At 31.5% G+C, this 24,172-nt stretch overlaps 1 protein-coding gene and 3 non-coding genes across 4 annotated transcripts in view; 3 read left to right on the plus strand and 1 right to left on the minus strand.

Moving 5' to 3' along the window:
* The window catches only part of Bx (LIM domain-containing protein Beadex), a 156,295-nt gene that overhangs the window by 123,328 nt on the left and 8,795 nt on the right, over positions 1-24,172 (plus strand). Inside the window, exons 3-4 of the mRNA XM_075303154.1 lie at positions 10,191-10,504; positions 10,589-10,714. Of these exons, the coding sequence (XP_075159269.1) occupies positions 10,191-10,504; positions 10,589-10,714 (440 nt within the window). The remainder of the gene's footprint in view (positions 1-10,190; positions 10,505-10,588; positions 10,715-24,172) is intronic.
* TRNAP-CGG (transfer RNA proline (anticodon CGG)) lies at positions 4,746-4,817 on the plus strand. Its single transcript has one exon. It is a non-coding gene; the product is annotated as a tRNA-Pro (tRNA).
* On the minus strand, positions 6,071-6,142 carry TRNAT-CGU (transfer RNA threonine (anticodon CGU)). The gene has a single exon. It is a non-coding gene; the product is annotated as a tRNA-Thr (tRNA).
* Positions 6,772-6,843, plus strand: TRNAP-CGG (transfer RNA proline (anticodon CGG)). The gene has a single exon. It is a non-coding gene; the product is annotated as a tRNA-Pro (tRNA).

Below are 24,172 nucleotides of genomic sequence, written 5' to 3' on the forward strand. Positions count from 1 at the left end.
AGTTCTCTTAAAACCAAGAGCGGTATGGGTTTGTTGGAAGATTCACCTTCAAGTTGCGAAGTAGCGTTGGCATTAAATTGCATTTTTGTTTTACGTGCCTTTTTCAGTTTGAACTGAAGTAGAGAGCAGTATATCTGATATATAAACTAATGAGCTGAATTATGTAATGGTAAAAAGGTTATTTTTTGGATTTAAAAATATGAAAAATATCCGAAAATAATAAAAATATGTATTTTCCATTTATATTTTTTCTATTTCCAGAATTTGCAAAGTATCATCAATATAATACCAAATATTGCATTGCTTTCCCATTATTTTTGTCTTTGATTGGTTCAAATTTTTATAGACGATTTCAATGTGTGGAAATTTTGGAAAGGAATTAAATTACCGAGCTCCTTAATACACCTTTTTATGCTAAAAGACTACAAATGCAAAAGAAGATTATAAATCTGCAACATGGAACTACGAATTGAACTTGATATTCTATGTAGGTAATGTTTAACAAAATTAACTTTTAATTGAACAAAATTAAATTCGAATTATTCTGTTTACATTCAGAAAAACTAATTTAGCTTACAGGCTGCTGATTTATTGGAAATCTAGGCGCATGTATATATTTGAAGGAACATATTGACATGGTTAATATGATAATGAAGATAATGATTTATATAGTTTATTTTTTTAACCCTTTAGTTGTTATTGATCGTAATTGTATGTGTAAGTTATGTTAGAAGAAAACACACAAATGAGAAGAACCAAATTTATTTGTCTATTGCATAATTCAAAAAATAATAAAATATTGAATATTTTTAATAAGAAACACATATTTTCTTTTATTTAAAATAAAACTAAATACGATTTTGGGGGCGCAATATATAATTTTTTGAATGAAATTTATAGCCAATTTCAATTAATTATTTAATTGAATGAATCAAATAGTTGATTGATTTTTGTCGCGAAATTAATTAAAATTTTGATTGATTCAATTAAAACTGTGATTGAATTTTATGCTAAAAATCAATCACGTTTTTAATTGATTCAATCACACAATTAATTGATTCCGTGACAAAAGTCAATTAAATGTTTAATTGAAAATCGTGTTGGTATTCAATCATAATGGGTGATTGATACTATCATTTTCGTGATTGAAGACATTTCAATTAAAAAAATGATTGAATCCGCGTTTTTCGTGATTGAAATCAAAAAAAAATTTTTTTGTGTGTATGGAACATTTTGTCAAAATTTTATTTTGATAGAAAATTTTGTCAAAATTTTATTTCTATTGCAAATTTTTTGAAAATTTTATTTCTATAGAAAATTTTGTTAAAATTTTATTTCTATTGAAAATTTTGTTAAAATTTTATTTCTATAGACAATTTTGTCAACATTTTTTTTTTTTTTTATAGAACATTTGGTCAAATTTTATATCTATAGAAAATTTTGTCAAAATTGTATTTCTATAGAAATTTTTTCAAAATTATTTCTATAGAAAATTTTGTCAAAATTTTATTTCTATAGAAAATTTTGTCAAAATTTTATTTTGATAGAAAATTTTGTCAAAAATTTATTTCTATGGAACATTTTGTCAAAATTTAATTTTTATAGAAAATTTTGTCAAAATTGTATTTCTATAGAAAATTTTGTCAATATGTAATATGTGAATTTTTTTATCGATATTTTTGAACCACCGTGCAATATATTCCCCAAACTAACCATAGATGCAATTATCTCATATTTGTATAAATACATGCAATTTTCCTCCGCAACCGCAACTAGTATTTGTTTGTTAGCCTGGTGTTGAATTCGATTTGATATAAAAATGTAAGCACACATGGTGTATCCCCTTGCTCAAATTCAAACGAAGAAGCATTGTTTGAAATTCCTGAGTGTTTGCAATTTGATAGATTATGAAATATAATTAGCTTAGACTAAGTATAAATGAATAACCGCATTTACATACTAGTATGTGAGCACTGTAATAGGGGCTATCAGTTTTCACTAAAGAATCACCGAATTGCATTTGCGGCTTTCCCATTTTGGGAAAAATATAGACAAACGAACAAAAAAAAAAACTTGTATTACATTCCTACACAACTTGATAGAATCTCAATTATGAAGAAAGCTTCAATGGTGATTGACCAAAAGGCCAATGTCATACATAAATGAATATTCATTTGTTTGTCGTTCACAAAAATTTAATTAGTTTGCTTCTCAACCCCCCCGCATAAGGGTTTAGACCCAACGACAGAAGAATAGACCATTCACAATGCTCCTATCGTTATTTGGCCAGAATTCTCTTTTGACCGCCCTCATATTTACCATTGTCGTTATATTCAACTTGACGAAGATTCCAGCTTCATAAAAATTCAATCAAATCAATTTATGCAAATTGAATATGGTGGTTGCACTATTGGCATTGGTAACCGCGTGTAAAATTTACCAGTTGCTCAATAACTTGAGCAACGAGGCGACTAAGTTAGTCAGTCATTGAATTATCCAGTCAGTTATGCGGGGGCTGCAGACATTGTACATAGGGTTTGGAATGTAGAACAAATCTGTGGAGGTTAATGAATTGTCTAACATTAAATTTGGTCCACTTTATTTTTATGATGGACTGAAATAGTTCCAGAGATTATCCACATGTTTTTCTCCAATGGATTTTGGCAATTATATGATTTTTCTACAGGTAAATTGAATTTGATTTAATTGAGAAGAAGAATACGAACAAAAACACCCCAAATTGTGTTTCATGACCTCCTGAATCGAAAGAAACATCATCCGCATTTCTCCGGCCATCTCTCGGCTTCAGATTTAATATAATTTAATATTTTTAAAAAGCCTTGTCCAATTCCCAATAAACACATGTACCGTTTCTAACATTTTTCAAAGGATTAGGTTCAAATTCAAGTTGAGAAAATCTCTACAAAATAAAAAATACAGACAGATTAGCCTCTTGAATGGAATTGAACAGCAACAACTATTCAATAGTTTAGCAACAACTTCTTAAATTAAAATTCATTTTGATGTTTCAAATATTGGAAAATTTGTAGAAGGCAAGCAATTTGCAAGGCCATTTGAATATGTGTTGAGGATGGGGTACGCCCTCAAATTAATATTGTGTTGCATATGAAAACCGTTCATCTTTATGTTTATATGGATTGTTTTTTAGACTTTTTATATCCGTTATCTACTGTAGCCTGTCAACACACACGGACGAAAAAGACAGTTTTTCATATGTTTGGATGTAAAAATTATATGTTTGGAATTCAAGTTTTTTTAGCACAATATTTTTAAGTGCAAGCATATAATGTTCATAAACTAGCATATCCTGTTAGGGGGCATAAAATGTTTGTAAATATAATATGCTTAGATGCAAACATATGTACAGTAGAATTCGGTTATAGCGACCGCCAAGGGACCGAAATTATACGTCGTTATAACCGAGCGTCGTTGTATCCAAATAATTGCACACAATATTTTTAAGTTTTTTTAATCATGAGATTTATTTATTGAGATTGGAAATAGTTTCGAATTGTGGTTTGTTTTCTATTTACAACAATTTCTTTTAATAATATACTTTAAATAATTTCAAGGGAACTATATAAACTCTCTGATATATCAGAACCCCCAAATCGTAAATACTGTTTAAATGTGTGCAACGCACTCAAGGTTTCTGTCCTAGTTGGAATTTTGGATTGGCTCATCTTCGTCATCTGGTTCATTATCGCTGTGAGTTTCATCATTTTCTTTTGTGTTCTCCACTATTTCTCTCAATGAAGGCTCTTCTGATGTCACGACGTTTTCATCGACATTTACGAACTCATCCCAGTCCTGGTTTGAACTCGAACTCATCCCAAACTGGTTTGAATATTTCTTCTTCGTCATTTGCACCTCTGTTTGGGATAGTCGAAAACAAATTCTGTGATTCCCCTCAGTATATGTTTCTTTATTTAGTATTGGCTGACGACAAAAAATGGAATGGAAAAAATAAAAATTAGTACACAGAACTTACATCGTCGTTATAACCGAATATCCATTGCAAAGCAGACGTGCAAATTGGACGTTAAAAGCAGATGGTCGCTAAAACCGGAGTCGTTCTAAGCGAATGCTTGCGCATGTACAAACTATTAAGAACCAAACTTGCTTTGAAAATACGTCGTTATAAACGGATGGTCGTTACAACCGAGGTCGCTATAAATGAATTCTACTGTATATTAATTTTGAAATAGCCTATAAACATATATGTTTTTAGAAAGAGAGACCTAGAGAGTAAGTTGCAAGTATAGTTATGGAAGTAACCTATTGGCGCCTTAAAACTATATCCACACAAAGAAAATTTCATTCAAAATTTTTTCTACCAGTGTATGCCCTAAGGTGAAACATAATATGCTTGAACAATAGAAACAATATTTTGTTATAAAATATATATGCTTGAAGCAAAATGAAGCGATTTTTTTTTTTGAGGGTGGACCAAAAATTTTCGTAGATACAATTCTCTTGGCGACAAAAAGTTCCTCTTTGCTGCGTTTGTACAAATAGCTGTGAAAAAAGTTGAATCGTTGGCAACACTATGCTTTCGGGCTGCAACTTTTGCTTACCTTAGAATTCTACTTAAAGAAGTCTTCGTTTGACGGAAATCGATATGGTTGTGTTTAGACGGTTAAAGGACTTTGCTGAAATTTCAATTAAAATGTTTCAAATGCATAAGAAGATTTTGGACTAATCATTGAGATAAATAAGGTAACGGCTCGTTGGTCTAGGGGTATGATTTTCGCTTCGGGTGCGAGAGGTCCCGGGTTCAATTCCCGGACGAGCCCAATATGACTATGTTCCCTTTCTATAATTAGAAGAGGTTAAGTCCACTAATCTTTTGACTAGGTAGGAGTACAAAAGTCGAAAGTATATTTTTGTCAATTAAAGTCGAAATCGACATTTTGTATCGACTTTTGATTTTTGTTTGTGTCAACTTTCAACTATCAACTAATCGTGACTGAAATCAATGTACCGAATTTAACCAAAAAAATCTCAGGCGGCTTTTTCCAATTTTAACAATTCGAAAAATCGATTTTCCAATGTAAGTTGGTTTACTTGTTCATTTTACCGAAAAGAAAAAATTATTTCGTTGAAGAAAAACGAACGGTTTTGGTTAAATTTGATTTGGGAGCGTTTTTTAATCAGATGAATTTCCATAGGATATTTTTCTTACACACACATAAGCACCTATGAAAGACACTTTTTTTTTAAGAATGGGAAAAACGTTTATTCCAGAAAATAATTCTATTATTGAGAATAAAAATATTAATATTTTCATTAATTAATTTTCCAAATGGCGTCACGTCATACATCTAATCAGAATTCGCTCTAACACGATTTTTTCCCTCACCTTTTTTCAGTGCGAAAAAAAACAAAGAACCACAAATGAAACAATTTCGTTAGTTTGAGTTATTAATAACGAATATTATTTGTTTTGTTCCTAATTTCTTCTTATTTGTAGTTTAAATTCCTAAACAAAGCTTGCATACGCAAAAAGGTGGCATTTAAGACGGCAACTGTTTTAAAATCTCTACTACCCATCTTCTTCCTTTTAAATTTTTGTTTCAATTTACAGTTCGTCCGCACAAGTGTAAACATTTTCGGGTCTTTTTTTTTTTTGTATCAAACAAATTAAAAATGCATTGAATTGGGTGTTCTATGTAAAAATCCATTAAAATAACTATCCTCTAACAGTGTAACATGGGTTTTATACCCAAAAAAGAAAAGCAAAAAAAATTCAAATCGATTTATGTCAGTCAATTCATTCATAACTCTAGGCCAAAGCAATTTCGCGTTTTGACAACAGTTACCAAAAAACAAAACATCTCTAGTAATTGAGTTTGTAAAGTGCAATTGGTATCAGTTATCAGTTTGAGTGACAAGAAAAAAATGCAACAATTCCCAATAAGGAAAATAAAAATTAACAATACAATTAAGCCGAAAGCCTAAGTTGCTAAATGCCTTTTTGTTATACATTTATTAATATGTAATTATAATAAATATTTTAATAAATAAAAAAAAGTTTTTTGTCTAAAACTGCCCTCTGTGAGGATTGAACTCACGACCCCTGGTTTACGAGACCAGTGCTCTACCTCTGAGCTAAAAGGGCACCATGAAACTTTGTGCCAAATGACATTTTTAAACACAAGCCAATAGCAACAACAATAAAAACAAACTGTAAGATTTTTCTTTTAACAAAGCCCATTACTCTAAAAATATAGCAACAACAATAACAACTGAGACTGTAAGATTTTTCTTTTAACAAAGCCCATTACTCTAAAAATATTTCAAAATCCTATTGTTTTTTTTATTCGATTAAACGCCATAAGTTCTTTAGGGTAAGAATCAATCTTCATTCTCTTGTTGTTGTTCTACTACACATCTATATTTACCCATCTCTTAATTCTATAAATAGAATTATTCCCCCTACCACAATTGTTTATTTATTTGTTGCAATGCTCTTCATTTCATTCTCTTTAATGAATTGTTCATTCTTTACCTGATATATGGTCTTTTAGAAATTGTATTCTCTTTTATTTGTTGTTCTCTTGCTCTCTGTTAAATTTTTAGCCCACCACAATTCGCATGCTTTGTTGATTTAAGTATTGGTATGTTGTTGTTGTTCTCTTGGGGTTTTTGTTCTTTTATCGCCAAGAGTGTATGTGTGTGTGTGTACATGTTTGTTCTTTAGTGAAGGCCTCATATTGAAAATAAAATTTAAGCAGCCGTTGAATCACCGGCTCGTTGGTCTAGGGGTATGATTCTCGCTTCGGGTGCGAGAGGTCCCGGGTTCAATTCCCGGACGAGCCCAAATAATAGTGTCTAAATACCAACGGCCTTTACCAAAAAAGGTGTGGTGGTGTTTGGGACGCTGGCGATTCTTTTCTCCTTGTAATCTTGCTTAGATATTTATAAGGTTCCGATTATGGATTTTACATAAGAGAATTTTTCCAACATTTCTATCCAGAGATGGATGGATCGATCTTAAAAAAATTGTATTTGTTGTTGTTTGGTTTGTACACTGAAAAAACAGTGAACCCACCAGGAAGAAAACTTTCGGTTAATTTTAGAAAATTTTGAATATTTTAAGAAAATTTTAACTAAACAGTATTAAAAATTCAAGAAAATTTATTACACATAATTAGGTTTTTTCACTTGTTAAAGAAAAATTTGTCGTTTGAAGGAAAAAATTGGTGTCTTTAGTGACATACGAAGTTCATAATGAACGAATTTGTAGTAAACTTTGCAAATTTAAAGAAATGCTGAACTATTTTGTGGAAGACACGAATTTAGTTAATCTTTATGCTTCATTTGTGTATATTTTTTCTCGGTTTTAGTTAATTTAACTAACGTACGCAAAAAATTATTAGAGTAAAGGAAACTGTCTCCAAACATAATAATTCCATGAACTAAAATAATGTTAAATTGGCTTTAGTGAAATAAAGAGTTAACTTTTTTTGAGTGTAGTTGGTTGTTAACTATATTGTTTTACAAAGTTATGGCTACAACAAACTTACCGTATAACAACGTTTTTATGCTTCAGCCATTGGCTTTAATACATATTTTTTTACAATAATATATATTTTTATTATTATAAAACAAGTATATACAGTACTAAGTTCGGCCGGGCCGAATCTTAAATACCCACCACCACGAACCATATATTAGGGTTTCCTTTGAAATTTCAGGAGGACTTGAGGACACTTCCCGAAGTTAAATTTAAAGATTTCACTTATGAGGACTATATCAGATTCTGGATTTATAAGAACCATTTTTGTTTGAGTTTTAGAGGAATCATTAACATCTCTTGTAAGTGTGCGAGAAAATTATAAAATAACGTCTTGATTTGAAATCTTAAATCTGTAGAAGTAAAATCTGGAAATTTTACATTGAGTTTCAAGCAATTTTCATGATCAGTGCGCCTTCTACACCCTCAAGAAGTGAAGTCGGTCTATATGGAGGCATTATCAAATGGACCGATAAAAACTTAATCCGATACACATTTTTGTGAGCCTAAAATACCAAAATATTTACAATTTCAGGCAAATCAGATAAAAACTACGGTTTCTAGAAACCCAAGGAGTTAAATCGGGGAACGTTCTTATGGGGGCTATACTAAAATATGGACCGATACTCACCGTTTTCGGCACACCTCTTTATGACCAGAAAATACCTCTAGATTTCCAATTTCAGGCAAATAGGATAAATACTTCGGATTCTAGAAGCCCAAGAAGTAAAATCGGGAAATCGGTCTATATGAGGGGCTATACCAAAATATGGGCCGATACTCACCATTTTCGGCACACCTCTTTATGGTCCTAAAATACCTCTAGATTTCCAATTTCAGACAAATTGGATAAAAACTACGGTTTCTATAAGCCCAAGACCCCAAATCGGGAGGTCGTTTTATATGGGGACCATACCAAAACATGGACCGATACTCACAATTTTTGAAACACGTATTTGTGGTCCTACAATACCTCTAGATTTCCAATTTCAGGTAAATTGAATAAAAACTGCGGTTTCTATAAGCCCAAGAAGTAAAATCGGGAGATCGGTCTATATGGGGGCTATACCAAAATATGGGCCGATACTCACAATTTTTGGCACACGTATTTGTGGTCCTACAATACCTCTAGATTTCCAATTTCAGGTAAATTTAATAAAAACTGCGGTTTCTATAAGCCCAAGAAGTAAAATCGGGAGATCGGTCTATATGGGGGCTATACCAAAACATGGACCGATACTCTCCATTTTTGGCACACCTCTTTATGGTCATAAAATACCCCTAGATTTCAAATTTCAGGCAAATTGGATAAAAACTACGATTTCTATAAGCTCAAGACCCCAAATCGGGAGGTTGGTTTATACGGGGACTAAATCAAAACCTGGACCGATATAGCCCATCTTCGAACTTGACCTGCCTGCAGACAAAAGACGAGTTTGTGCAAAATTTCAGCACGATTGCTTCATTATTGAAGACTGTAGCGTGATTACAACAGACAGACAGACGGACATCGTTATATCGTCTTAGAATTTCTCCCTGATCAAGAATATATATACTTTATATAGTCGGAAATCGATATTTCGATGTGTTACAAACAGAATGACAAACTTATTATACCCCCGTCACCATTCTATGGTGGTGGGTATAATAATATTACCTTAATATCTATTAAATTTTTTTTTATAATAGATCTTAAAGTAATAGAATTTTGTTTTGCTACGATTTCAATGGCATCTACAAAGTTACCATATTTTGACATTTTTATGTGTTTTTACAATATGCCTTAAAGTATGCTTTATTTTTATATAGATATGAAATGATCCTTTCATCACGTAATACATAGACGGGATACAACTTGCATAACTACAATAGGGAGCCTTAACAAGTACAAGTTCGTTTTTTATGGTCATTTTAATTTCTTTGGATTTTCCTGGTCTTGTTAGTAAGAATGAAGCATTGGCGTGGTGTAAACATAACAAAAAAAAACTGAAACTAGTGGCTCATGTTAGTTGTTAACCTCCTCCAACATTGCCTAGGAAAATCAAGGAGCAATACATTTGGTATTTTCAAAGGATTCTTGGTCATTCGTTGTTGCATTCGTCCCTTCTTCGTAATATTACATTGGTTTTACCAGTCTTTGTTTTTTGGCTAGGAGTTTTTTTTTAGCCTTTTTAGTTAAACATCAGGCTTAAAGCAAAGACATGTTGTTTACTCTAGTGGTCTGTGAATTTTAAGTTTGAAATCTCAGATGGAGATTGTTTTCGAAATCTTCCTTCCCTGGCCATATAGCACTGGTTAATTTTTGAAGTAAACATTTTTCTAAAGTTTGTTAAAAGAAGAGCGTATAGTATTGCCCATTTTCAAGATGTTATCTTTGCAAAGTTTTAAAATGATTTATTGCTAAAGTTTTGTTTCTTCAGTAATGAAAACACCTTTACATTTTATATAACTACAATTAATCATAGCTTAAATACTTACAATTTTTTTAAGAGAATTTGGGAATAATATTGAAAAGTAAATCAAATACGTTATTAAATAATGTAAAATAATTAATTGGATTTTTTTTTACAGATTTTTACTTAAAAATATTTTCATTACAATTGTTAAATCTTTACTTCAATTCTCCATTCATTTTTGTTTTCCATTTCAGATGATGACTATGGATATAACAAAAACCGAACCCAATGTGGGTCCCAACAATCTGCAGAATGCCAACAGTAACCAAACGAATAATGCCAATAGCAATAGCATAACAGCGGCGGCCAATAATAACAACAACAATGGCAGTCAACTATGTGCCGGCTGTGGCAAACACATACAGGATCGATATTTATTACGAGCTTTAGATATGCTGTGGCATGAGGATTGTCTTAAATGTGGCTGTTGTGATTGTCGTTTGGGTGAAGTGGGTTCAACCCTCTATACCAAAGGCAATTTAATGCTCTGCAAAAGAGATTACTTAAGGTAAAAAATATTTTCATTTTATCCAAAAACGAAACAAAACCCAAAAGATTATTAATAATGCATTCATTCATTCATTGTTTTCAGGTTGTTTGGCAACACTGGCTATTGTGCTGCCTGTAGTAAAGTCATTCCGGCATTTGAAATGGTTATGCGAGCTCGAACAAATGTTTATCATTTGGAATGTTTTGCCTGTCAACAATGCAATCACAGGTTAGTTACCCATATCCATACCGATATTAAATATTAATCTTAACCATTTGTATATTGTTTATCCCAAAAAGAAAAACAACGCATTTTTATTTATTTAAGGCTAGTTCTAAGCCTCTAAGAGGCAATAAAATTTGATGTTTATCACACCCTTGAAGACAATTATCAAGCATTTTGTTATTGATACAATGTTTTGTGATAAAACCAAATCATGTTTTATTTATTTTTATTTATTCACAAATGGCCAATAAATGTACTAAACATTGGCCTAAAATGTCTAAATCTTATATGCGTTACCAACCCCTTTTTTCCCGTGAAAGGGTTACCATTCGTTTCTTTTTGGTAGGGGTGTTGGCTTTACAAATCCTTTTGTTAGCTAACCTTTTATGCAGTCAATACCCTAAATGGCACTTAAATGACAAAAGAAAACGACTTGTTTACAATACTATCAATATTTCTTAATGGCGGGAAAAAGGAAACCTGGTTACTTCTATTGATTGCATTACATTTACTCGCAGATATTTTTCAAAGGTATTTTTGTAGATTTTTTAAGGGGTGAAAATTATTTCTCTCTTTTGTGTTGTACGAAATGGAAAACATATTGGCTTTATTTTCGTTTTGGGAGTTTTTCAATCAAATATCCTTACGTTTATGTTATCGCATCTTTTCTAAGATCTAACGAGAAAAGAAAAGGGGTGAATGTAAATTAGATTTTTTTATTAATTTAAAATCGCCTAAAAAATATGTTGCTAAAGATATTGGACCCGTAGACGAATTTTATAATTTTGCCAATATTATCATTTCATAACTTATCGTCTTGCACATTTCTTCCAATTTCGTTAAGAAACGTGCAAATTGATAGCTGTATTGGATTTTGTTAAAATGGCCCCATATGTACCTACAAAAATTAAAACAACAACAAATTTCGGCAAGTGTCGAATTATTTTCTAACTCAATTGCCTCCGCGATATTCATACTTATTAAACCCGCCTGAAAAATTCCTTTTTCTGAAAGCTGCAAAAAAGCAACCATTTTGCAGTCTAAAGGATTTTGCCCAAATCAGGGATTTAAAAGTTAATACAATTTTACTAAATTTGGTACATTCCACTTCTCAAAAGCACAATGGTACTAGAATGACCTATTGGTACAATTTGAAATACTCAATTCGTCTTCAAAGTGCTCGAGAAGTCTCAATTAATTAATTGTCCAATATGAATTATTTTGAACACATATTTTGGGTACTAACCAAATTACAACCAAATGGGAGAAAAAAGTGTTCATTTCAAATATGGAGTTCGTTGTGTATCTGACAATAAAATGTAACATTTCGGAAGATTAAATGCAAACTGCATTTTTAAAATATTGAAGACATCAAATATGGACTCTATATAGACTATTTTTATATCCTGAAATGGATTATAAAAAAACTCCTGAGTGAAAAGTTGTTTTAGTTCAATTAATGTCCAAGATTTAATGCCTTATTTCCAATTTTTGAGCCAACATTGTAAGTAACAGGTTGGCTGATAAGTCCCCGGTCTAACAAAGAAAAACACATTTTTTTTTGTCAAAATTCGTTTTTATTATTCAACATAGTTCCCTTCAAGAGCGATACAACAATTATAACAACTTTCTAATTTTTTGATACCATTTTGGTAGTACTCCTTCGGTTTTGCCTCAAAATAGGCCTCAGTTTCGGCGATCACCTCTTCATTGCAGCCAAATTTTTCCCTGCGAGCATCTTTGTGAGGTCTGAGAACAAGAAAAAGTCGCCGGGGGCCAGATCTGGAGAATACGGTGGGTGGGGAAGCAATTCGAAGCCCAATTCATGAATTTTTGCCATCGTTTTCAATGACTTGTGGCACGGTGCGTTATCTTGGTGGAAAAACACTTTTTTCATATGGGGCCGTTTTGCCGCGATTTCGACCTTCAAACGCTCCAATAACGCCATACAATAGTCACTGTTGATGGTTTTTCCCTCCTCAAGATAATCGATAAAAATTATTCCATGCGCATCCGGACTTTTGAGTCTTTCCACGCTTCGGAGACGGTTCACCGGTCGCTGTCCACTCTGCCGACTGTCGATTGGACTCAGGAGTGTAGTGATGTAGCCATGTTTCATGCATGGTCACATATCGACGGAAAAAATCGGGTGTATTACGAGTTAACAGCTGCAAACACCGCTCAGAATCATCAACACGTTGTTGTTTTTGGTCAAATGTGAGCTCGCGCGGCACCCATTTTGCACAGAGCTTCCGCATATCCAAATATTGATGAATGATATGACCAACACGTTCCTTTGATATCTTTAAGACCTCTGCTATCTCGATCAACTTCATTTTACGGTCATTCAAAATCATTTTGTGGATTTTTGTTGATGTTTTCGTCGGTAACCACCTCTTTCGGGCGTCCTCTGCGTTCACCGTCCTCCGTGCTTATTTCACCACGCTTGAATTTTGCATACCAATCAATTATTGTTGATTTCCCTGGGGCAGAGTCCGGAAACTCTTTATCAAGCCAAGTTTTTGCTTCCACGTATTTTTTCCCTTCAGAAAACAGTATTTTATCAAGACACGAAATTCCTTTTTGTCCATTTTTTTCACAATAACAAAGTTGCTTCACAAAAGACGCTCACAACTCACAAACTAATTGACTTACAGACGTCAAATTTTGACACGAATAATTTGAAGGTTGGTACTATATAAAAATAATATGCATTTAATACTAGCGACGCCATCTATATGTCAGACCGGGGACTTATCAGCCAACCTGTTCTTACGGTATTTCAAGAATCGCTCGTATTCAAATCCCTAATTTTGTTACGTGTTTGACTGAATATTTTCATAGGAAAATACGATGAAGACTTCGGCAAAGGAAATAGATTTTGAATTTTCACTCGCACAAAACCTTTACAAATGGCACCTGCGTTATTTTACAAGTTGATAAATAATTTTTATGTTTTTCGGTTACTATATTCCAATTTGAAGAAGAAACCAACGAAAAAAAAAAAAAAAAAAACAAATTAATTTTAAATGTAAATTTAAAGAAAGTTTTCGATGAGGATTCGAGTTTCTTACACCAAATTTAACACACTATTCTTGTTTTGTAGCACATCACAAAGTGGCACCTATAAATATGAGATTCTCCAAAGATAATTGAGAATAATAAGATTAAGCTTTGTGCTCTTACAAAGAGAAAACAAATCTCAGTGTGTAGAGGGCTATGAGAAAAATATTCTTGTTTTGTAGCACATCACAAAGTGGCACCTATAAATATGAGATTCTCCAAAGATAATTGAGAATAATAAGATTAAGCTTTGTGCTCTTACAAAGAGAAAACAAATCTCAGTGTGTAGAGGGCTATGAGAAAAAAATTTTATGTTTTATTTGTCAATTTTTTTCCAAAGCAGCTCTGCCCAGGAATAAATTAAAACAGCAATATCACATAAAACCATAATAAATATTCGCCTTAACATACACATACGTTTTATTTTAATTTTCTATAATCGTTTTGGTGTTGCTTTTGTGGTTTTTAATACAGAAATTTATGAAACCACAAATGTTATGATATTTTCCGACGCAAACGGCAACATTTGAGAGACATGTCGACGCAAACTTCAGATATTTTTTGTTGTTGATAAACTGAAGCACAAGAGGACTCTGGTGCTTCAGTTTTGCTATGACAAGACTGCGTCTTTTTCTAATTTGTCTATGGATTATCTAGCAACACCGCTAGCAAGTTCAAAGAAGTTCCATTGCATATTTTTAGGCGGGTCGGTATATACCAACTTTAGTTTGAATTCGCATTGCCAATTTAAAATTCATATTTAGGCCTTTCAGAACAAGACAGAGTTTTGTCCTTTATTATTGAGATATGCTGTCGGAATGACAGCATCCTATCTAACAAAAACCCTTGAAATGCCGTTTTCACATCACAATCCTGATTTTTAATACATATATTTTTTCCAATACATTAGAATCATTGGAATGGTTTCATCACAATATTTATGCTTGCAATATTGGTTAATCTATAACAAATAAACGTAAACCAATCAAAAATAAAATCTTTAACAATATTTAAATTAATCCCCAAATGTTTGCAACAAATTGTCAATAATATTTACGGGCATCCTATATCATGTTACAAAAGTTTTCCAGTTTTTTCTTGCTTTGCTTGTAACAAAAATCAGCTTTAACAAGGACTTACAAAAGGATTTCAATTGCAGTATGTCATTGTTTTAGTCCAATGTGATTTATGCTTGTTAGCTTGCCTGATTTCAATAGTAAACATTTAACTTTTTTGTTTTGCTACCCCCAATTGAAACGCCCACTCTTATTGGTCTCCCTTTTTGATCCTTGGCAAAAGAATGCCAAAGCGAAAAGAAACAGAAACAAAAATAGTCGTTTATGTTTATCTTTCAAAACGACAAGTCAAAATAAAAGTCAGCCAGAAAAACAACACTTTGTAACTCAAATAATGGCGAGGATGAAGAAAAACTGTTTCATATGAGCACCTGGGACTCTAAAAACGGCTTCCAACCGGATGTGGGGTATTTAACAGTCGAAAATATGTACACAGATCATACTCACACATGAAGTTGGTAAACCAACACCACACACACGCACGGACAAGATTCGGATGGGAGTAAAAAAATAGTTCAACTCAATATTGACATGAAATGAGCAAAAAAGTTTCAAAAAACTTTTATCCCCCCCTCAGTTGGGAAGATTGTAAACTGCTACACTCAAAGAAATTTGACTGGAATTGGGTTAGTTTTTCTTGTTTTTTCAAGGTTGGGATTTGAATTCAAGGCCATCTGTGTCTAAATCGGGCTTGTTATTTATGATTAAGCTAGGGAGTTATGAAATGTCTCAGGTGCAATACCTATACCACCATTTTGGTCATGCTATTTTATTCTATAGGTGGTGAATTTCTCCTTATCAATGAGTTCTATCCGATTCTATTCGCAGACATTTCAACAGCATTACTGGGATGAGATGAATCATATGTAGAACCCATGACCCATGATTTAATTACGGCCGGCATACTCTTATTAACCTCATGGCATCATATATTCAGAGGTTCGTACACCCAGTCTCGGACACAAGATGCATCAAAATACTTGTAAAGATGGCAACACTGCTGGGTGTTCATTCCAAAGATAATTGAGTATAACAAGATTAAGCATTGTGCTCTTATTAAGAGAAAACAAATGTCAAGGTGTAGAGGGCTATGAGAAAAAAATTGTTTTATTTGTCAATTTTTTCCAAAGCAGCTCTGCCCAGGAATAAATTTAAACGGCAATATTCACATAAAACCATAATGAATATTCGCTTTAATATACACATACGTATTATTTTAATTTTCTACAATCGTTTTGGTATTGCTTTTGTGGGATTTTATTCAGAAATTTATGAAAAACACAAATGTTATGATATTTTCCGACGCAAACGGCAGTACATTTGAGAGACACGTCGACGCAAACTTTATGATATTTTGTTGGCAGAGTCCTCTGGTGTTTCAGTTTTGCTATGACAAGACTGCATCTTCTTCTCAATTATCTTTGGTTCATTCTGTCAATAATGCCAAAGATAATTGAGTATAACAAGATTAAGCATTGTGCTCTTATAAAGAGAAAACAAATGTCAAGGTGTAGAGGGCTATGCGAAAAAAATTGCTTTATTTTTCAATTTTTTCCAAAGCAGCTCTGCCCAGGAATAAATTTAAACGGCAATATTCACATAAAACTATAATGAATATTCGCTTTAATATACACATACGTATTATTTTAATTTTCTACAATCGTTTTGGTATTGCTTTTGTGGGATTTTATTCAGAAATTTATGAAAAACACAAATGTTATGATATTTTCCGACGCAAACGGCAGTACATTTGAGAGACACGTCGACGCAAACTTTATGATATTTTGTTGGCAGAGTCCTCTGGTGCTTCAGTTTTGCTATGACAAGACTGCATCTTCTTTTCAATTATCTTTGATAATGCTGGTGGCCAGCGTTGCCACAATGAATTTTTATTTTGAACCAAAATTTTTCCAAAATTGGACCAAAATTCGTACCAGCGGACCACTTTTCCAAATTAATTTAATATCCTTTAAAAGTTAAAAAGTTTTCCAAAATTTTACTTCGATAGAAAATTTTGTAAAAATTTTAAATCTATAGAAAATTTTGTAAAAATTGTATTTCTATAGAAAAATTTGTCACAATTTTACTTCTATAGAAAATAACGTCAAAATTTTACTTCTATAGGAAATAACGTCAACATTTTATTTCTATAGAAAATGTTGACAAACTTTTATTTCTGTAGAACACTTTAAGATATTAAAATTTTAGTTCATTAGAAAATTCTGTGGAAAATTTTGTCAAAATTTCATTTCTTTACGAAATTTTGTCAAAATTTCAGTTCTATAGAAAATTTAACCAAAATTTTATTTCTACAGAAAATTTAGCCAAATTTTTATTTCTACAGAAAATTTTATCAAAATTTTATATCTATAGAAATTTTGTCCATTTTTATTTCTATAGATAGTTATCGCCACATTTTATTTCTATATAAAATTTTTACAAATTTTATTTTATTTTTATTTTATTTTAAAGTTTATTTTATTTTAAAGTTTATTTCTCTACAAAATGGCAACCCTGCTGGTGGCATTTCCAGAGAGAATAAAAAGACAAGAGGACGAAAATTTCTCTTCTACAAAAACAACAAATGTCAACCGTATAGATGTCGCACAATGCCTGCAGCGTTAGTATTACCTACGTTGCGGTCGAAGCGCTGTTTTGATAAATTGTTTATAAAGGCATCGGCAGTTATAATTTCAAATTGTCTGCCAAAAAATTGAATAGAATGAAAATATTTATATAAAAGAACATTTGTTATTACAAAGTAGGTTCTAAATCCTCTTTTCCTTACGTTTCGTAAAGCCGGCAGAGAACTAAACTGGGTGACGCCGACGCAAACTGTATGATATTTGAGAGAAGCGCCGACAAAAACTGCATGATATTAGAGAAATTTTCCTCATGACAGCCACCTACTGACGCAGTTTCGCTTTACAGTTTCGTCCTCTTGTCTTTTTATTCTCTCTGGCATTTCCAAAGATAATTGAGTATAACAAGATTAAGCATTGTGCTCTTATAAAGAGAAAACAAATGTCAAGGTGTAGAGGGCTATGCGAAAAAAATTGCAGCAGCTCTGCCCAGGAATAAATTTAAACGGCAATATTCACATAAAACTATAATGAATATTCGCTTTAATATACACATACGTATTATTTTAATTTTCTACAATCGTTTTGGTATTGCTTTTGTGGGATTTTATTCAGAATTTTATGAAAAACACAAATGTTATGATATTTTCCGACGCAAACGGCAGTACATTTGAGAGACACGTCGACGCAAACTTTATGATATTTTGTTGGCAGAGTCCTCTGGTGCTTCAGTTTTGCTATGACAAGACTGCATCTTCTTCTCAATTATCTTTGGCATTTCTGAGACTTCTCCCTCTCAACAGTGTTGCTTTGACTTTTCTAAGTATTCTCTCTCACTCTTTCTAAAACATGCTGGAGATATATTCGAGTAATCCCTGTCATCCGGCTACACTCTTAATAAACAGAAATTCTCCCTATTTCTCATGAGTTCTTCTAGGTTTATAAGTATGACGATTACTTTTTCTGGGTGTATACGACGGAGTTCGTTTGGTAAGGTAGATAAACCAATGGAGATTTTTGTTAATGTTTTTGCTTCTCGATTTTCACCTTTTAAGAGCCTGAGTATGTGTGCCCAGAGGAAAAAGAACATTAAAATAAAAAATCAACCACACGAAAAATGCTTTGCGGCAAAAAGCTGTGGGTGCTTCCGTTTCACGTTTTTCACTTATCATTTTCCTGCTGGTGGTCGTATTCCCACCAACCATTGTTCTTCCTTCCCCAGGACCTTAATAGCTATAGTCATTGAGCAGTTTTGAAATTTCTATCAACACTTTATGATATCGATGACTGAGATGTAAAATACACCATTCTACAGACATAAAATGTCGATGTTGATGCTGATGATGGCGACATGGGACAACATCAACAGGAAATTATGAAAAACACCACAAAAATAAAACAAAAGTGGGAAATGAAGTCAATATGTTGGAGAGTATGGGAGGTAGATCGTTCGCCATCCATTTTTTAGTCAATCTGGATATGGTTCGATATTTATTCCTTGTTTTACCTTTTTTTGGTGTTATTTTCATTGTGGAAATAATGAACACAAACGTCACATTTCCGCTCGACATATTTCACCTTGCATTTGGAGCAGGAGTTTGTTTTTTGCCTTCACTTTTTACATACGAACATGCCTGTAAACATTTGAATTGGTCCCCATGATGGTATTGGTCCCATCGAGTCAGTCAATTGAGGCTATATTATGTGCTGTATGGATTGGTGGACCACCAGGTGCGATAGCTTACATATGTCTGGACATATAAATCTGTGGACATAAAAAACGCCCCTTCCCCTCGAATGCAAGCCTCAATGATTTTTTGGCAATTGAATTAATTTTTTAAAAATTGATTAGTTCTCCCAATGACCACCATGAAATTGAAGAATGGTCTATGCGAATATGCCATATTTATTTGCATTTTCAAACATTTCACATAAAATGCCATTGGACAATTTTCCATTTTTTTTGGAGATGGTAGAATGATGAAGGCTAGCGGCATTAATTGCCCATTACCAATTGCCAGATGGAGTTTCATTGTATGTGATTGTTTTGGTTTCTTTTATATTTCCTGAGAGTCTACAAAATAAAAAATCCAACGAATCATCTTAAATATGCATATATGCATATTGTATGCAATCGACTGGGTTTAAATGCATTTTTAATTAGCCGATATCCGTTACAAAATAAACTTAAATGCTTACAAGAGACCATAAAGCCAATATTGTTTGTAAGTGCCATATGAGAGAATGTCTTTTTTGGTTTTGTTGTTGTTGTTTTTTTTTGGCAACGAACTGTAACAATCATTGTGATTGTGGTAATACATTCTTGACATTTTATACCTTCTCAATATTTTATTAATTCCCAAACGTAGAATACATAAAATAATGGATTTAAAGGATATTTTTAATGTAAAGAAACTTACGCTGATAATAAATATGGAGGATATTTAAGGATAATTTTTTTTTTAATTTCATAAAGTACAAGAGAAGAAATTTTTAATTTCTATTACTCGTATGATGCTGTTGTTGTTGTCTGAACTCTTGTTAGGTTGGTTTGCTTGCATCAGAGATGGAAAATACAATTTTTAAGAAAGTACGAAAAAGGTATTTTTCTGAGCGATAAAGTACTTTCCACTAAATTTCAACAAAACGTTTATTGGAAGATTATTAATGTGAAGAGCTCCTTTATACTGAATTTTAAAGAAAATAAAATTTTGTTTTTCAACTCCTCAATTTTACCTTTTTTTTAGTTGTATATCCGCTTACAAAGAGTATCGTAGTATTGTAATCAATCAATCAGAGTTGGTAGAATTCTACTGTTTGATGGTGAATGGTAGAACTCATAGTACTTAATAAATTTTCTGTAGAAAAATAAAAATAAATTTTGGCAAAATTTTCTATAGAAATAAAATTTTGATAAAATTTTCTATACAAATAAAATTTTGACAAAATTTTATTTCTATCGAAAATTTTATTTCTGTAGAAAGTTTTGTAAAAAAATTTATTTCTATAGAAAATTTTGTCAAAATTTTATTTGTATAGAAAATTTTATCAAAATTTTATTTCTATAGAAAATTTTGCCAAAATTTATTTTTATTTTTCTACAGAAAATTTATTAAGTACTATGAGTTCTACCATTCTATCAAACAGTAGAATTCTACCAACTCTGATTGATTGATTACAATACTACGATACTCTTTGTAAGCGGATATACAACTAAAAAAAAGGTAAAATTGAGGAGTTGAAAAACAAAATTTTATTTTCTTTAAAATTCAGTATTTTAAAGAGAATAAAATTTTGTTTTTCAAATTCAGTAAAATTCAAAATTTTCTTTAAAATTCAGTATTTTAAAGAAAATAAAATTTTGTTTTTCAACTCCTCAATTTGACCTTTTTTTTAGTTGTATATCCGCTTACAAGAATATCGTAGTATTGTAATCAATCAATCAGAGTTGGTAGAATTCTACTGTTTGATAGAATGGTAGAACTCATAGTACTTAATAAATTTTCTGTAGAAAAATAAAAATAAATTTGGCAAAATTTTCTATAGAAATAAAATTTTGATAAAATTTTCTATACAAATAAAATTTTGACAAAATTTTCTGTAGAAATAAATTTTTTTACAAAACTTTCTACAGAAATAAAATTTTCGATAGAAATAAAATTTGGACAAAATTTTCTATAGAAATAACATTTTGACAAAATTTTCGATAGACATAAAATGTTGACAAAATTTTCGATAGACATAAAATGTTGACAAAATTTTCTATAGAAATAAACTTTTGACAAAATTTTCTATAGAAAAAAATTGACAAAGTATTCTATAGAAATAAAATTTTGACAAAGTATTCTATAAAAATAAAATTTTGACAAAAAGTTTCTATAAAATTTTCTATAGAAATAAAATGTTGACAAAATTTTTTATAGAAATAATATAAATATAGAAATGAAATTTTGACAAAATTCTCTCTAGACATAAAATTTTGACAAAATTTTCTATAGAAATAAAATTGCGACAAAATTTTCCATAGAAAAAAAATTGACAAAGTATTCTATAGAAATAAAATTTTGACAAAATTTTTTATAGAAATAAAATTTTGACAAAATTTTTTATAGAAATAAAATTTTGAAAACATTTTCTATAGAAATAAAATTTTGACAAAATTTTCTATAGAAATAAAATTTTGAAAACATTTTCTATAGAAATATATAAATACATAAAAGGTACTAAATCATTCGCAGGAATACTACTGTACTGACCAGAATGAAATAGTATTGACAAAAGTACTATAGTACTGCATTTTCCATCCCTGGCTTGCATACTTGGTTTAGTTATGAGTTCACAGTTTGAGAGGCTCTGAGAGCGTCCAATGATATCAGGAATGTTAGTTAAATCAATGAGAATGAAATGTAGGATGTGTATCGGTGTTGGTTGGATATTTTGGGTGTTATAGCGTAATGTGATATAGTTCTCGGCGATCGAACAAAAGGCTAAAAGATGTCTGAAAATAGACATATATAAAAAAAGATAAAAATGATGATCGTTTGCAAGTTAGAGACTCCTGATCTGTGCCACTGTCTCTCTCTCTCTCTTGAGAGAGAGCTACTACAAAAGAGCTGCTACAAAAATGCTAAAGTGGTCACATTGGTTACGAGTGCACAGTTTGTGGGACACTGAGAGCGGCCATTGATGCACAGAAAAAATATCAACATACACTGAACAGTAAACCCACCAGGAAGAACAATTTTGATTAATTTTAAAAAATTTAGATTCTTTTTAGAAAATTTTAACTAAACAGTATTAAAAACACTGACATCACGCCGATATCACAAAACTAAGTAAATATTTTTCGATAAATTCAAGAAAATTTATTAGACATAGTTAATTTTTTCACTTGAAGGAAAAAATTGGAGTTCAAAATTTCCAGAATGTTTCTAGTGCCATACCAAGTTCAAGATGGGATCATTTGTAGTAAAATTTACAAATTTCTTAAACTATTACTATGAACTATTTTGTGAAAAGTATGAATTTAGTAAAACTTTATGATGCATTTGTGTATAATTTTTTCAATTCATTTAACTAACGTACACAAAAAATTATTAGAGTAAAGGAACATTTCTCCAAACATAATAATTCCGTGAACTAAAATAAAGTTAAATTGGTTTTAATAAAATAGAGGGTTAACTATTTTTGAGTTTAATATTTCCCATTAGAAAGTTGAGTGAAGTTAAAAAGTTTTTCAATTAAAAAATTACTTATTACAATTAACTTTTTAATAAAACTAGATACATTAACCCCCATTTTCATGAAGCTCCGTTAGTGTTACGCTAGCGAACGATCTTTTAAACCATACTATGGACATATCTGTTATCTTACCTATATAGTCATAAGCCACTTAAGAACTTAACTGCTAATTTTCAGTTAAAGTTAACCGGAGAGAAGATATTTCCATTTTACTTTCTGTTAACTGGGAGTTAAAGTCTAACAGAGCTACCTGCAAATGACCTTAAGTGAATTAAGTTAATGTTTTGAATATTTTAAAATGTTTAACTAAAACATTAATTGATACAATCAACTTTTTAATTAAACTGGGTAGTATAACCCCCATTTTCATGAAGCTCCGTTAGTGCTAGGTTAGCTAACGAACTTTTAAAACGTACTATGGACATATCTATCTTCTTGTCTATATATTCCATATGCCAGTTGGGAGCTTAACTGCTACAGAATTTTCAGTTAAAGTAAACCGGATAGAAGATATTTCCATTTTACTTTCTGTTAACTGGGAGTTAAAGTCTAACGGAGCTACATGAAAATGGCCGTAAGTCAGTTAAAAAAAATTATGGAGCAATTTTTAATTTATAATTAAAAAATTATTTTAAACAATATTTTTTTTTATTTAAACTAAAACCAATAAATCAGTTAAGAAAGTGATTGAAAATATTTACGTATTTAATTAAAAAATTAATTTAGTTTTGCAATCAACATCAATAAAATTTTTAATTGAATCAATTAAGAAAATAATTGAAATTTAATGTTTTAATAAAGAATTGTTTTTATGCCCAATTAAAACTTTGATTGATACTATCATTTTCATGATTGAAGATATTTCAATTATAAAATTAAATGGATCAATTAATTTCGTGATGGAATCAGAAAAAAGTTTTCTGTTTATTTAGCTGTTGCAATAGGAATGTCATACAAGAATATGTGGCTTATTATACTTCTAAAAAAAGCATAGCCCGATTCTAAAATTTTTCCCCAAACATATATAATTTTTTTCTGATATTTGCCACTTATGAGATGGAGTATGGTAAAGGGTGATACGGTCAAAATTTGGTCAATATAAACTTGACGTATTTCTTTCAATTTTGCATTTAAAAAACCTGAACACCACTCATTTTGAAGGTGTGTGTGTGTAGAATGTTGCTCCTATTTTGATTTTGGAATTCACTCTTCAGTTGTCAAAATGCCGTCCAAACAAGAAGAGCAGCGTATCAAAATTTTGCTCGCGCATCGCGAAAATCCGAGCTACTCGCACGCAAAGCTGGCAAAATCGCTAAAAGTTGCCAAATCAAGCGTTACAAATGTAATTAAAGTGTTTGGGGAACGTTTGTCGACAGCCAGGAAGTCTGGATCGGGGGGAAATCGAAAACCGGAAGCCGCTGAGACCACAAAGAGAGTTGCCGGTAGTTTCAAGCGAAACCCTAACCTCTCTCTCCGAGATGCCGCAAATAAGCTGGGTG

The sequence above is a fragment of the Haematobia irritans genome, chromosome 3 (genome assembly GCF_050003625.1).
Source record: "Haematobia irritans isolate KBUSLIRL chromosome 3, ASM5000362v1, whole genome shotgun sequence".
NCBI lineage: Eukaryota > Metazoa > Arthropoda > Insecta > Diptera > Muscidae > Haematobia > Haematobia irritans.